This window comes from Clytia hemisphaerica, unplaced genomic scaffold (genome assembly GCF_902728285.1).
Source record: "Clytia hemisphaerica strain Z4C2 unplaced genomic scaffold, Clytia hemisphaerica genome assembly, whole genome shotgun sequence".
In the NCBI taxonomy this organism is placed as follows: domain Eukaryota; kingdom Metazoa; phylum Cnidaria; class Hydrozoa; order Leptothecata; family Clytiidae; genus Clytia; species Clytia hemisphaerica.
In genome coordinates, this window is record NW_027104471.1 from 529,466 (window position 1) to 544,249 (window position 14,784).

The 14,784-nt window shown below is 36.6% G+C and overlaps 3 protein-coding genes across 4 annotated transcripts; 2 read left to right on the top strand and 1 right to left on the bottom strand.

Annotated features, from left to right (window-relative positions):
- Window positions 1-3,231: 3,231 nt before the first annotated feature.
- Window positions 3,232-6,370, top strand: LOC136821215 (metabotropic glutamate receptor 8-like). Its single transcript, XM_067077448.1, has 2 exons — window positions 3,232-4,777; window positions 5,017-6,370. Exons 1-2 carry the CDS (start codon window positions 3,259-3,261, stop codon window positions 5,985-5,987), a joined length of 2,490 nt encoding a protein of 829 aa, XP_066933549.1. The 5' UTR covers window positions 3,232-3,258; the 3' UTR covers window positions 5,988-6,370.
- A 1,409-nt stretch (window positions 6,371-7,779) lies between these two features.
- Window positions 7,780-10,730, top strand: LOC136821292 (uncharacterized). 2 transcript variants are annotated; one of them, XM_067077525.1, is made up of 5 exons: window positions 7,780-7,961; window positions 8,292-8,621; window positions 8,939-9,029; window positions 10,187-10,322; window positions 10,536-10,730. In XM_067077525.1, the coding sequence occupies exons 1-5, from the start codon at window positions 7,892-7,894 to the stop codon at window positions 10,548-10,550; spliced, it is 642 nt and encodes a 213-aa protein (XP_066933626.1). In that variant the 5' UTR covers window positions 7,780-7,891; the 3' UTR covers window positions 10,551-10,730. The 2 variants fall into 2 exon arrangements, with proteins under 2 accessions (XP_066933626.1, XP_066933625.1); XM_067077524.1 differs by having other exon boundaries at window positions 7,782-7,961; window positions 8,289-8,621.
- A 1,921-nt stretch (window positions 10,731-12,651) lies between these two features.
- On the bottom strand, window positions 12,652-14,164 carry LOC136821202 (cell division cycle-associated 7-like protein). Its single transcript, XM_067077434.1, has one exon. It carries the CDS (start codon window positions 14,128-14,130, stop codon window positions 13,246-13,248), a length of 885 nt encoding a protein of 294 aa, XP_066933535.1. The 5' UTR covers window positions 14,131-14,164; the 3' UTR covers window positions 12,652-13,245.
- Between the last annotated feature and the right edge of the window lie 620 nt (window positions 14,165-14,784).

Genomic DNA, 14,784 nt, shown 5'->3' on the forward strand with positions numbered 1-14,784 from the left:
GATTTTACTCCGGGTTTGATTAAATTTAGACAACTTTTAAATTCTTGTCACGGATTGCCAATTATTAACATTGTGATGACTTCCACCTTCTACACTTGCCATTGACTTGTCACTACTTTGTTCAAGTAGGTTTTTTCGGCTTGTTTGATTTCGCACATAGAATTTACCCAAACTAATTTGATTTCAGCCATGCAAGCCAAAACTCAGCTTTCTGTTTATGAATTAGATATGACTTTCAAACCAAAGGTTTGTCGTTTTCGATTAGTTTCAGATTATCATACTTTGCACGATGACCACACTGATCAAATCCAAAGAAATAAAGAGGGCTGTTTGACGGATTAAATTAAAACAAAGTGAACGATGCTCTTTTGTGATCCAATAAGAAGGTCCAGGCTAGAATCTTTCAAATTGGCAATTTTGTATAATGATTTTATTGTTGATAAGACCTAAAAATGAGAGCTACATTAAATTTTCGCAATTAGCAACGAACAAGGTGCTGTATTTACTGCTTTATACATTTTAATTATTTTCGTTCTAATCTGTTTAGCTTTTCTTCCGTACTATAGTTCACCATTAGTTTTTCTGCTGTATTTCACTTCAAAAACTTTCAAACTACAAGAAGTAGGATCATGTTTACACAAGATTATCCTACTCTAGAATTTTAAGCGCTTAGAGAGATGAGATGAACTTCTAATTCTACTCCTTCATGACTTCATGATTGCATTTCATAGTAAAGAAGGGTCCAGCTCTAAGATAGACTAGCTATCTTGTACGTACGACTGGCCATGAAAGAAACATGGTCCAACATGGCAGTTCATTTGATTCACCAGCATACCAAGCATTTTTTTGGTCTTGTGCATTTTTAGGGATTTTCAATGTAACGAGTGATTAATATAGATTATTTTGTGGTTATTGGTCTACTTCAAAAAGTTTGTTATTGTACGGATTTTTCCGTCTCCAATTTTGACTTGTTCTTTCACGCTTTTCTACTTCATCCATCAGTTTGCAAAGATTTTCTTGTAATGATTAAGAACTATCTCTTATGTAAAGCAGTTAAGATGGTTTAAATGTTGTACTGGCAAATTTGAACTTAAACTGGTTGCTTTCGGTAGAGGTAAATAGTAGATGCTCTTTTTTTCCCCATCGAAACATGCGTATAACACAAGAATGGAAGATCAATATTTTTCATCGTATCGAGAGACTACTAGGTTTTTTTGAGAGGGGGCAATTTTCAACACCTTTTCTTCTAAGTTTTGGGTGTTTTGCCTTTCTTTTCCACCCTAGGTTAACCATCGGCTTAATGAAGTCAGATCAATGATGATACAGGGGTATTTTGAATAAAGTATAAGCTAAAAGGCGCTACGTAAAATTTGAAGTGTTTATTTCTCATTAAAGTTGTGCGGGCTGCATGTTTTCACAAAAAAACACTGGTAAGTTTACCACCATATTTCGAAAAATGTTTCAAACGAAAACAAATGAAGTGCTAGAGTTAACTCGTTTTTCCAAAATGCGGAACTGATCTTTGTATTGAGAGCGTCATGGTTATACCTTGTTGACTTTCAATATCAAATTCAGTATCTACAAAAGGTTTAAAGGGTCAAGGTATTTAGAAAGCGTCGTCCGTTATAGTTATTTTCCCTTTTCTCTTTTCCAATAAAGGAAAATTTAGTAACGTCAACTTTACTCAGGCTACCCAGTCTCAGATTCATTAGGTTCCAGACTCCGTCAAATATCGAATTTTTTTGACCCACGCGGTGTGCTTTCTAGTTTCACTTCTTAATTTCCTAAGAAATGTTATATTGATGTTAAAAGTTAAATTGTTGTGTTGTTTCAACATCAAACAAACGACTTGTACAAAAAACACGTCACCGTGTATGTATGAGGGGCCATGATAAATACGTATCATCAAACACAAATAAGAAAGTTACTACATGATATGCGAAAGGAAAATGTTCTCAACGACTGAACAAGGACTCGGATTACTTGATTTTTTGTTCATGAAAATGTTGTTAAGCGAGTGACGACCTGAAGAGGTAGTGTATTTGATGAGAAAAACTTTTTTGATGAGAATATTTGGGGAGTTATGAAGGCTTGCTTGTCTACTTTATAAATTGATTTGTCTCTTGGTAGTAGAGGATTTTCTTTCTTATAACTTTTAGATATTTTAAACTGTAGGTTTAACGGTGATTATATATGTCAATTTTTCTGAAATATTTTAGGAAGGGTTTTGTATAACTTCTTTTTCTTAAGTTTAGTCAACAAAAAGGCAGTCGGTCTTTTTAAGTCACTAGTGTGAAATATTTGTGACACAATTCAATGAAATTCATTTCTTATTACGATTAAATTTGTATGGTTGAAAATTCCATGATGAGTTGGGATCGGTACTCTTTCTGTCTAGCACTCAAGTTCATACATATATTTCGGGTTACTTTAAGGGCAGAAAGTTTCGCGAAGTCAAAAAGTCGCGACATTTAGCGAATTTAAGTTTCGCAAATTATGGTTTAAGCCGAAATTTCGCAGATAGAACTTTCGCGAATTCATATAAGATTTACCTTTTTTGGTAACAAAAACTCATAAAACACGCAAAAATTTAGCAAACAGTGCAAAACTGAGTAGGAAAGTTTATTTTTCGCGAAAAAAACTTTTGCGAAAAAGGATCAAAATCGCGAAAAACGCGAAAGTTTCTGCCCACGAAAGTTTCTGCCCTTAAAGTAGTATCAAATTGCTGCCATTTTTCATTAACAATTTTGAAATTCTCGTTTTCGAAAATCAAGCTCTTGTTTTTTAATATCATAGAAAATTTATTTTCTCATCAAAAAAATTCTTTCTCAAATATTTGAGTTGCCATTTCGCCCACACTTAAACTCTGTAAACCTTATATTTTTCTGTTTATTTTATATTTTGTATCTTTTAACTTGTCGAAGTTCATCATATCATTTTAGATTTCCCGCTTTAAAGGTTTTCTGCGGAAAGCAAACTTGGAGGAGATTCCTGACTGCTTCGCTTCAAGTAGTCTCATTGCGGATATTGAAATTTGTTCACCCAAGTTAACTAATCTTCAACAGGGATACCAACTTCAAATACTGTCTCTTTCACTAACAGGAAATCTACTTTATTCCGGTTTGATGTTTGTTCTTCGAGGGTTTTAAAGTACTGAGAAACCTTATTCCGAGAAACGATCGCGCTCCATAATGAATCAGATTTCCATACTTTTTTCTATTTTTCAGACACAAAAGTAACGATGATAGATAATATAGCATGAAAATTTCATGGGATGTATTTCTGGTGTGTCAACTCGTTTTCGTAGCCTATGCTCAATCAAATATCGTCTTTGTTGGAGTTTTTCCCTTCCACATTAAAAGCAATAACCTGAAACAGTCATGCAGCAATCAGATCTCATACTCACGCGGTATACAAGCTGTGGAAGGCATGTTTTATGCTATCGATAAAGTAAACCAAAATGCGAACCTTCTGAAAAACATCAAATTGAAATGGCTCATCATCGATTCTTGTGATGATGGTACTGTAGCCTTGGAACGATTCACCCAGAATGCTTTGCAAAAGATTCGAGGCACTTCTGAAGATAATTGTCCCATACCCTCTTCACACCTTCGTCAAAGTAAATCTAATGATGTTTACGCTGGTGTGATTGGCGCCGCATCGAGCCCCGTCTCCATGGCATTAGCCAATCTCTTACGTTTATTTAAAGTACCTCAAATCAGTTACGCCTCCACCAGTGACACTCTATGCGATCGCATCAAATATAAATATTTCACGCGGACAGTCCCGCCGGACACACAACAATTAAAAGCCATGTTAGATTTAGCGAGGTATCTCGGATGGACGACTTTTAGTATGATTTATTCGGAAGGAAGTTACGGTGAGAATGCATTTGAGGCTTTAAAACAAATGGCGGGAAATGGGGAATTTTGTTTGATGGACCATTTTAAAGTCAATGCTCACACAAATTATTCAAAGATTGTTGAAACGTTCCATCTACCAAGATATCGCAACACTCGGTTGGTGATATTATTCTGCGCCAAAGATCACATTAAATTGTTCCTCAACCAACTACCAATCGATCACGACTTTACAATCCTCGCCAGTGATTCGTGGGGTAACAGACAGAAGTTTTTAGATACTCACCACTTGAGAGCAGTAGCTAATGGTGCCTTAGCTTTTCAACTTCGATCGCCTAAGAGAAACCCAGACTTTATACAGTATCTACAAAATTTGAATTATACGAACAATAAACGCAACAGATGGTATGCACCCTATTTGAATGATATTGGATGTGGCAATACATCTATCAAATGCGCTCCGCGTATCATTACGATGGATGATAAAGTGCCTTATGTCATGGATGCTGTGTACGCTTTAGCCCACAGTTTAGATGTGATCTACCGTCAGAGATGCCCCGCACAAATTGGCCTATGTGACGCTATGAGATTGGACGACTTAAGACCCAGCGTGATGCAGAAACTCTATAATTTGACTTATTATGGAGCTTTTGGTCGAAGCACCTTGAATGAGAATGGTAGTGCGAATACGGGATATGAGTTACTCAGACACCAATCCTTATCAAAGCGATATCAAGTGATGGCAGTATGGAATGGATCTTTAATGATGGATAACAGTCCTCTAAAGACCATTCCTTACAAACCCTCTTCGTGTTTCAGTAAATGTTCAGCCAATGAAATTCAAGTATGGAAAGCTGGTTTCCCTAAGTGTTGTTTCGATTGTGTCAAATGCAAGAACAATCAATACAGGCTCGACGGTAAGTTTCTTTTTTGATGGATTTTTTTCCGTTTGGAAATGCGGTTAGAACTGTCGTGACTGATAAAAGAAACTCGTTGTTCTTTTTTTCTAACTGGCATTTCTTGGCTATCTGAGTGGTTTTGTCGCTACTTCTTTAATAAGCGTATTTTTCTTCTAAAATAGAAAATCTTCCAATCTGATTTCCTTTTTTCTTATGATACTTTTGTTTTTTACCATTACCTTTTCTTCCTTCTGTAGAAAGAACATGTGCGAGTTGCGAATTCGATAACCAGCGACCAAACGCTACTGGAAACGGTTGCATCGAAATCCCCATCCGTCATTTACCGTCTTCATGGGTCATCGTCGTCGCTGTTTTGTCGGCTGTCGGAATCTTGATCACTGTCGCCATCATCCTTATCTTTTATTATCATAAAGAGACTGAAGTCGTTCGAATGTCGGCGCCAGAGTTGAGTTTCCCGTTGTTGATCGGCGTCATATTGTTATACTCCTTGGTCTTCATGATAATCGCCGATCAGTCGCCCATCCTATGTGGCGCACGTCGTTTCGGGGTCGGATTTGTCTACTGTATTTGTTTCAGTGCAATTTTAACCAAAGCCAATCGTTTGGCACGTGTTTTCAATGAAAAGATTGAATCGAAAAGACCACCACGTTTCTTAAGCGCTATTTCACAATTGGTCATCATGTCCATCTTAGTGCTGATCGAAGCCACTTTCGCCACCATAGCTTTGGTGTACCGACCGCCCGAACTACGATTAGTACATGATACGGACAATATATCAGGTGCTTATTTTTGCTACCATCCAAAACTTGACATTATCATCGCTATGGGTTACGACCTGTCACTATTACTCATCTGTGCTTACTATGCGTTTCGTACGCGCAAGATACCGGCAGCATTTAATGAAGCCAAACACTTAGGAGTGATCACGTATCTACATTTCTTGATTTTTATCTGTTTTGCACCTGTTTATCTTGTGGAGGTGACTGAAGATGTGAAAACACTTGTCCTGAGCACGTGTATCTTCTTGTGTGCCACCAGTATAGTGGTTGTTTTGTTCGGCCCCAAGATCTACATCATCATTTTGAGGCCGGCCCGTAACGCAAGGAGCATTTCAGTGATGTCATACACGACCAGTCATAGTCACTCAATCGAGTATGATTCCTACCAACGCAAAGCCACTATCTGTAGTTCGGTGTCAAGATATTGATTTAATGGCACTGTCGAGACACCTGCTCATAAAAATGTTAGTGTTAGTAGATGTGCGATTGGTTATTTTTATATATTTATTATCTTGGTGTAGTAATATTCTTTGACTAAAATTCGTCATAATTGTCTTTTTTAGAAATTATGGCTGATTGTAACCTTAAAGTTCTTTTTTAGAACTTTCTTTTTTCATGCGCGAAAGACTTTGTGCTCGAACTTGACACATGATGACACAATCTGATGATAAGTTGTGACTGAATAACAGTATTCCAAGGCAAACTTAAAATCCGTAAATATAAAAAGTCTTTAAAGCGCCGAAAAAGCTATATTGCCATTAGCCGTGTGTCCTAGCCTTGTGAATACGGGCTTAGTTAACTAAGTAGGCTATCTACAATCAAGGTCATAATATATTGAGAATTTTGGCTATTTTAACGTTTTTCAAGATTTAAAGTTCTGGCGAGAAAGTCGATTTTTGGCTATCTTTTTAATTTAATCGAATATTTCAATTTGGGAGGGGTTGGCAGACTTCCAGGCTATATTCTGAGTCTTATTGGACTATTTTTGAACTTTTGGATCCTGAGATCCTAAGGTCCTAAGTCTTAAGTCTCATTTTAAAACTCAGAGTTAAAACTCTACCCTTCCAACCTACTTTAGAGCACTTACAAATCGATTGTGGTTCAAAAACTTCCCGGTGGATTTCCCTTTTTTCTCAAATATGATGACCTTGATTGTACAGAGCTGCAAATAGTATAAAGCCTATAAAAGGAGCATCAGTTAGTGGATGTCAACAGCATACCAAGAACCACCTTCGGTTACCAACTACAATCATGAACAGAAATGTTTGAGAAAACACTAAAGGTTACTTCAGAAATTTAGAAAAAAGATCCCCTGTACTAGGTTTGAGAGGTGACGGATATGTCCGAGACAAAGTTCAAAGATCGACCCTTAGAGAGACTGAATTTCGAAAAATTTCAAATTTAGTCCAAATTTCAAGAATCTAATTACCCTTTGAGAGGGTTAATTTTTGATTTTGGTAATTTTGGAACCCTTACAGAGACTAATTTGCTTTTTAATGGCTTTTGTACCCCTTTCGAGAATGTGAACCCGGCATCTATTCTGCCTAAGTACTCAACTCAACTCTCAACTGCAATGTTCAGTGTACACGGGTGCCCCACCGTTCATTCAACATTGTAAATGGGGAGAGGGGGAATGTTTTTTCATAATTTTGTCCATGATTGTACTTGATATAGCCTATCAATTTTATAATTCCAATCTTGTATTTGACGATAATTGCTTTATAAAAGTAAATAGTAATTCTTTTCATTGTACATATTACATCTTGTGTTTATAGATTTTAAAAACATTTTTATATAAAATACCTATATTGTTCATAATGATCTTTCTCCAGTGGTTTTTGCTCAAGTGTATTGATTGTTCAAAAGAATTACACGATTGCTGTACAGCGCAAGGAAACGTTGTTGAGATAATTTAGTGAACTCATTCGAATTATTTTCGAATTCTTTTTCCAATCGAGCCTTGCACACATTTTGTGCATGAAACATTATAAACAAGATATTTCAATTCAAAAGGGAATTCTCTTCTTAACTTTTAGCTTAAACGTTTCAACCGGGCCCAAACAATCAATTTGAGACCTCTCATATTCAGATTGATTTTAGTCGTAAAGAAATTATCTACTCAGTGAAACTTGTAAAAATTGATTAATTACATTTCATTAATGACTTAATTGTTGTATGCGAGATTTGCTTTTCGTTCATTAAACAAAAACTTTTTACTCACTTTCAGCATACTACATGCTCATTTCAAATTTGTGCAGCTTTTGCAGAAGAAGAACTATTTTTCGGTTGAAATTTTCCACTGTTTTTTTTACAGGAGGCCTTATCGTAGGTGATGGTGGAAAGAATGTTTTGGAAATTGTTGCTATTGGTCATTTGCTTGACCTGTTGTTATGCTGAGCAAAGTGAGTCAGATTTTATTTGAAGTTTCAGATCACATGGCAATAAAAATAATATTCCGGCAAATCGTTTGGCAAAATTATAGATTGATTCTGAATTCTAATATTGTGACTTATTTGTCCATTTGTTTGTAACTTGTTCAGCTATGTCAATGGATATTTCACTTCGGCCATTCCGAGGAACGTCAAATTTTATCAATATCTAAGCCGGACTAAACTGAGCTGCATGAGGTGCGATTCAAACAAGATGATGTCTTCTAGAATGGCTGTTGTATATAATAACAGTAAAACGTTTAAAGGTTTCCATTGAACGACTGTTTGTTTCCATTTCAGCAGGTGTGAAGCGTCTGACCATCCCGTCCAAGAACACTCATCCCACGTGCAAAAAGAATGAAATCTTGCACAGTGACATTATCGAAAACCATTCTCTCAAACGTGGTCTTACACCAAGCAATTACACTCTCCTCGGTAAAGTACCTAACATGGGTGATTGCATGGCATTATGTTGTAGTACAAAGCACTGTAACATGGCTTACATGAAGAATAATACGTGTTATGGGGTAACATGTTATGATGCAGACAAATGTGCAGTGAAGAACGAAACAGCGTCACACGAGAAGGGAACACAGTTGGCCTTGCTCATTCGTAATGAAATGAACAGAAGAGGTATAATACTCTTCGTTTTTTTTGTTATTATTCTGACGATGCGTATATACACTGGGATCTCTCATATAGTAACTCCCATTAGTCTACAGTCAAATGAGACCGAGGTACACCGCCCAAATTAGCCTTTCCTCGCAGATTTCGGGGTGTTTGCCAGGGCACACCAAATCCCCTTATTGGACAACCAGATCATATACACAGAGAAAAGACAAAAACCCCATTGCGACTTTTATGGGTGAAAAGTTGCAATTTATGGACAAGAACTTCAGCTTTTAAACGTGAATTATTGAAATATTACGGATTTTGACTTCTCCTTACAGTGTATGTGACAGCGTACTTGGTGGTGGTGGTTTGTGCGTTCGGTGCTGCCATGTCTGGTACCATATGGGCCGTCTTCGTCTTCTACAAAAGGTAAGAAAACTCTTACAACTAATTTTCACCCGATAAAGCAATCACAAAATCCTAAGTATGACCTACTTGGGATGGTAAAAGCTATAGCACCCCGGCTAAAATGAACTTGTTACATATTTTCTTTTCAAAAATTTGGCAAAATATAGATGGCTATGTAGAGCTTTCGAAAAACTGGTCTAAATATATAGTCTAGAAGTATAAAACCTTCAACTACTCAAAATGAAAACACTAAAGACAAAACCCACAAAACAAAAAAAGACAATACAAATTACAACAAAAATCTAGAATGGACATTCACAGAAAATTAATGAGGTTGGAGTTGAAGAGGAAAATATGATGACATGGAAATCCGTCAATGCAAAACCAGTGATCTAAAATGAATATAAGGAAGAATGCAACTCAATATGAGTTAAAGTGGAAAGAAGTAACTCAATATGAGTCAAAAGATATTTCAAGAAAACACATGATCTGCTCCTCAGTTTTCGACCTACACAGGATTTCGGCCATTTGTGAAAATATTCTCCCATATGATGGAAATAAGGTTGTGTAGGTAGGCCAAGCAGTGTTAATTAGACACCACCACAGATAAAAGATTGTAAAAGATGTGTTTAGTGAAAGTATAAAACGCGCGCAATAATATAAAATAAACTAAAACATAAAATCCGCGGAACCAGCCGAAGAAACTAAAATAACAGTGAGAAAAGAAGTATACTTTTTGATAGACAAAGTTGCCGCACCTTTGACCCGTTTCTGCCACAACGTTGTAGAAAGTATACTAGAGGGAAAGGAACTGGGATTGGATCGCCACTATCCAACCCTGTGGCTCTCACACTCATTTTACGGTTCAAGAATAAGATGGAAAGAGTGGGAAAGAATGGAAATTTAAAAAAATCGGACTAGAACCCGGTTCGAAGCCCCGTACACCCGTGACCGCTCACCGCAAGAGCTGGTGAACGAATGAATCTTGAGAGAGTTGAAATCTTGAAAATTCTAAAAAATGACGAACTATAACACACGTCAGCGTACTTTTGAAGTTTTACAGTAACACAATGACACAATTAATGGCCAAAACATTTCGCAGTCTAAAGTAATTTATGGAACATGATATTTATCTTAAAATACAAATCTTTATAACACAACGACTTTTGTTTTGACAGGTACTCATTACCCATCATCACCAAACCGTCCAACCAATCAGATGACGAGGAGAAATGTCAGTTATTATCTGAACAAGAAAATGAGAAACAATTATTAAAGGATGATCAAAATGAATTCCAAGGACCCATGCTTCCTGTAAGATACACTTACCAGATAGTTTTTTAGTAAATTCTCTACAAATCTAAACCTACCGCTTTTTGATGTCGATCCGACGGTTTTGAATTTCTTTCTATTTTGCTGTGTTTGAGGAAAAAGTGGAAAATCTATCTTTGGTTAAGCTTGACCATCATTGTGACATATTATCTCTCCATTTAACCTCGTTGACCTTCACGAAATTTTCTCTTTTAGCGGATGCATCAATAATAATCGACGAAGTTATCTTCAACAATCATCAACAAATAAAAATCATTTATTTTTGTAAATTTTCTGATCCTACTGTACATAGATTTTTCTTTTTATCTTTTTTTGTATATATAAAATGGTGTTTTTATTTCTCCGCTTTGTAATTTGGAGGATGTGATCAATAAAAATGTGGAAATCAAATCATACTGCTTCAACTAAGGTGCCCCTAAAGCCTGTTTGATTTTATTCATTTATTTCCTTATGTCAGGCAAATATCGGAAAAATTGTAAACAAATAAAATCAAGCTTTTTAAGGATTTTACCAAAATCTTTTTATACATCAGTAGATGTTGGCTGTTATGCAGACCCTAACCTATTGGCATTCCCAACTTGGAAGTATTTTGGTGTACTGGTGTATCATTTTGGATAGTGACTAAAACCTCTCAAATTGGGTAGATTCTTACAAAATTTAAGACCTTTGGCATTATACCCTCTTGACCTATATTGCTGGACGGTTGTAATGATTATTGTGCTAATTATTTGGACGAAACCTAACTTATATTTCAGTGTTTTTGACAGAGAAAAAAAGGTCGACTACAACTACAAGGCCAGCTATCTGGAATATTATCGATGATATTAAACCTATTCAAAATAACGAAAAATTCTGATATATTTCTAGTAGAGGCTGCCATGTCGTAAATAGAGCTTCTGTGTACAAAAGCTTGAAGGGGGTTTATGGTTGATAATTCTTCGTTAAGTTCTTAAGTGTCTTAAGGAAGAGGTGCGGGCTGGTGTGACCACCTGTTTTCATGGAGAGTACAGTGATAAGTGATGTTATTTGTTACCATGGCAACCGATTTAGAATTTAGATTTTCGGAATTTAAAATTTTTTAACCAGTCGAAAGAGCATGAAAGGTGATCAAGAAAAAGAGCACAATCTATGTCTGAAAATGAATCTATCGCTGGAAATATGAAAGAAATGAGGTTGAAGGTTTAAATAGCAATGGCCAAGGAAAATTTTGGCTTACCCCTCGAAGGACCCAAAAGTTAAAATTGACCATTAGTTTAGAGTGGCTTTTTATAGCCCTTGGTCCACTCAGACTTTATATTTCTTTTTCGGAATCTTTCAACGCTCTAAGTTTTCGAGAAAAAAATCGAGAACCTTAGAGGGAGTGTAAGCTCCAATTTCAGACCACCATGAAGAGTCCATGAAAGAACGAAGAAAAAACGAGTTTTTAGGATTAGTTGCTGCGGGTACGAGCCCTTTAGAGGGCCTTCGGCAATAGATTGTGACTCTCGAGTCCAATCCTGACCCTAACTGGTAATGAAATAAAAACGACAATTAAGAACGACATATTTAGCCATTCCAAACCCCTACATATCTCTATTGTTCTTTACGCTACTTAACCACTAACGCTTTATAGAACGATAAAATACGAATGCACATTGTACGGACTGAAATTGGAGCATCATCCACTTTATGCTTATATTTCATATTCTTCAGATCCAACCCAAATTTCCACAGCCGCGGGGACGTAGAGACAGTGGGGCCGTCCACATAGTACGTACGCACTAAAGGTCTTCTGAAAGGTGTACAGGGGGAGGGGAGGGGTCAAAGGAAAATGTACATACGCAGGGAAAAGATTTTCAAAGCCCTTTTTTGCTTGTTTTTTTTCGTCGACTTTTATGCTTCTTATACGCATCGAGGAAAAGGAAGTTTCATGTATGAACTAAAGGTCCGAACCAAACAATTGAATTCGTAATTTCCTTCAACTGAGGGGGGGGGGGGGAATGAAAAAGTACGTACTTACCAGGGGGTATAGCCATTTGCGTACGCTTGCGTACAGGGGGGTACTCGATTTTCGACATTTTAGTGCGTACGTACGATGTGTTTTTTAACTACTTAAGATAGTTTAAAACTTTTAGCTTTAGTTTGAGTGTAAAAGTCGAGGTCATCGGAAAATCCCAAATATATTCTTTATGTTTCTCTCAAAGTGCATCAAAATGACCAAAATAATTTAATTCAATAAGGTACTTCGAAAATTTAACCCTTTTATGGCAACGGGAACGATAATTTGGTAAAGGTTTTGTTTTCGTTGGTTTTTCATTGCGTACGTTTATTTACATATAAAAAATATAACGGGAACGTAATACTAAATTAAAAATTTTTAAAAATATCTTTTCCTAGAAAGAGAATAACATACCATTGAATATAATATGCCTCAAGATTTTTCTTTGAAATTGACCAATGAGAAATACTTTAAAAGGTACGAAAGTACGTGGAACAGAGGTTCGGAAAAGGTTGATATTGAAAGGGGGAAACACAGCAAGGGGGTATAATGCAAATGGATAAAAGGAGAACTTAGGGAACAGACAAAAAATGCAAAGGGTACGGATAGTCCTCTACGCTGGGAGGATATCTATTAAGGGTTTACATGGCAAGTTGGGCTTTAATGAAAAAATACACGGATTTTTGTTATATACAAATAAAATGTAAATGAAATACTTAAAAACTTTTCCAATTGTTTGGAAAATTATACTGAAAATATCATTTGAAAGTAATAACGTTGAAATTCTTTGCTACTGAATTAATAAAGAAATCTAAGATAGATCAAAGGTAGGATTGCAAAGCAGTTATTGTTCAAGGGATGAAAAATTCAGTCTATCTCATATAAACAACCAACATGATTGAAGAAAACGTTAATAAAGTATCAACGTCATTCGACGACTTTCTCTTTCAATCCAAGAAAAGAGGAGACATCAGTATACCCACTTTGTTTTGCAGCATGGATCATAATACCTGTAGCACGACGTCCTCGTTTCTTCATACAAAAGCTGCAATTACAAATACCACGACATGGCGGACATTGCCACGTGGCATTCATGATGGCTTCTTTTGCACACTCACCATAACGATTCTTTAAACATGGCCCACAGAACTGGCCTCGTATACCGACACAGTGCCCACTACGACATACTGTTTTTAAGTCGTCCGTCTTTTGACGGCATTGATGACAACTCGTACCATCCACTTGATCATAACGTTTATCGCTCGTTCGATCAGCCACTAGAATCAAATCCTCCTCAGTTACTGCATCGAAAGGACGCAAAACACGTGCTGCTTTAACACGTGATTGAGGCTTCACACGAGGAGTTTTACTCTTCCTCTTCTTCCCTTCCTCTTGGTGCTCGTCATCAGAAATTGAATCTCCATCGTAGATGAAATCTTTATCCTTAACATCATCTTGATATCTGAGCGATTTGAACTTCTTATTCCACTGTCCAAACTTGACGACAACAGCAGATCCAGAACTACCATTGCTTACCTCGTCATCTCCTCCATCGTCAGAATCAGAAAAAGTATCCAAACTGGGTTCTCTTTCCCTTTTACATGACCTTCTCAAAGATTCCCTAGGAGTGATTGTTTGAACAATACTGTGTAAGTTATTGCGTCGTGCACGACGAACTTCAGTGGTACGTGGTGAATCTTTGAAGGGTTTAAGCAGCATAGCCGGAAAAAGCTTTTGAAATTCTTCTTCATTTCTCTTGATATTTTCTTTGCGCGTTTTTTCAAAATCACTTTCTTCTTTGGTATAATCCATTATTTTTTGTTCTAAAATAAAATAAAGTATATTTTGATACCTGCCTTAAAGGGATAATCAGATGGTCTGAGATATTTTGCCTGCAGCTAGCCTCTAGGACTTTAGGAAAACTTTCTAAATTTTTCGGTGTATTTATTTTCTTAACTCAAGTTATGCCAATTTGAAATCTCGAAAAATGGGACTTTTCAGGGACTTTCATAGTATGAACCCCCCCCCCTTTTTTAAGGGGGGGGGATCCGAGTTTTCAAGGAAGGCTTTATAGGGGGGGGATGGGCAATTTTCCAGTTAAAATGGGGGGTTTGAGCTTATAGGGGGGGGGGTCAAATAAAAATGGGGGGGATAGTAACTTTTTGTCTTATTTCTTATTTTTCCTAGTTTTACTATTATTAGTTTACTGTTTATTTGCTAGTGTTTTCAAGTTCATTGACTACTGTATTGGTACGAATTCACACTGAAAAATATATTTTATTCATCAAAATTCTTCCCCAATACTGGGAGTACAAATTATATGCTGGGGGCTCGGACCCCTGTAAATGGTGCGGGATCAAAAAATTTTAAAAATAGGGGGGATACCTTTATAGGGGGGGATGAAATATTAATGGGGGGGTTCAGACCCCTCTGCACACTATGGACTTTTCACACTTTTTTCTATTG

What these genes read in the sequence shown, in the direction of transcription:
- LOC136821215 (XM_067077448.1), top strand. Translation starts at nt 3,259, where the DNA reads ATGAAAATTTCATGGGATGTATTTCTGGTGTGTCAACTCGTTTTCGTA. An exon ending in CAATCAATACAGGCTCGACG is followed by an intron (nt 4,778 to 5,016) that starts GTAAGTTTCTTT and finishes TTCCTTCTGTAG; the next exon opens with AAAGAACATGTGCGAGTTGC.
- LOC136821292 (XM_067077524.1), top strand. Translation starts at nt 7,892, where the DNA reads ATGGTGGAAAGAATGTTTTGGAAATTGTTGCTATTGGTCATTTGCTTG. An exon ending in CTGTTGTTATGCTGAGCAAA is followed by an intron (nt 7,962 to 8,288) that starts GTGAGTCAGATT and finishes TTTCCATTTCAG; the next exon opens with CAGGTGTGAAGCGTCTGACC. An exon ending in GTCTTCGTCTTCTACAAAAG is followed by an intron (nt 9,030 to 10,186) that starts GTAAGAAAACTC and finishes TTGTTTTGACAG; the next exon opens with GTACTCATTACCCATCATCA.
- LOC136821202 (XM_067077434.1), bottom strand. Translation starts at nt 14,130, where the DNA reads ATGGATTATACCAAAGAAGAAAGTGATTTTGAAAAAACGCGCAAAGAA.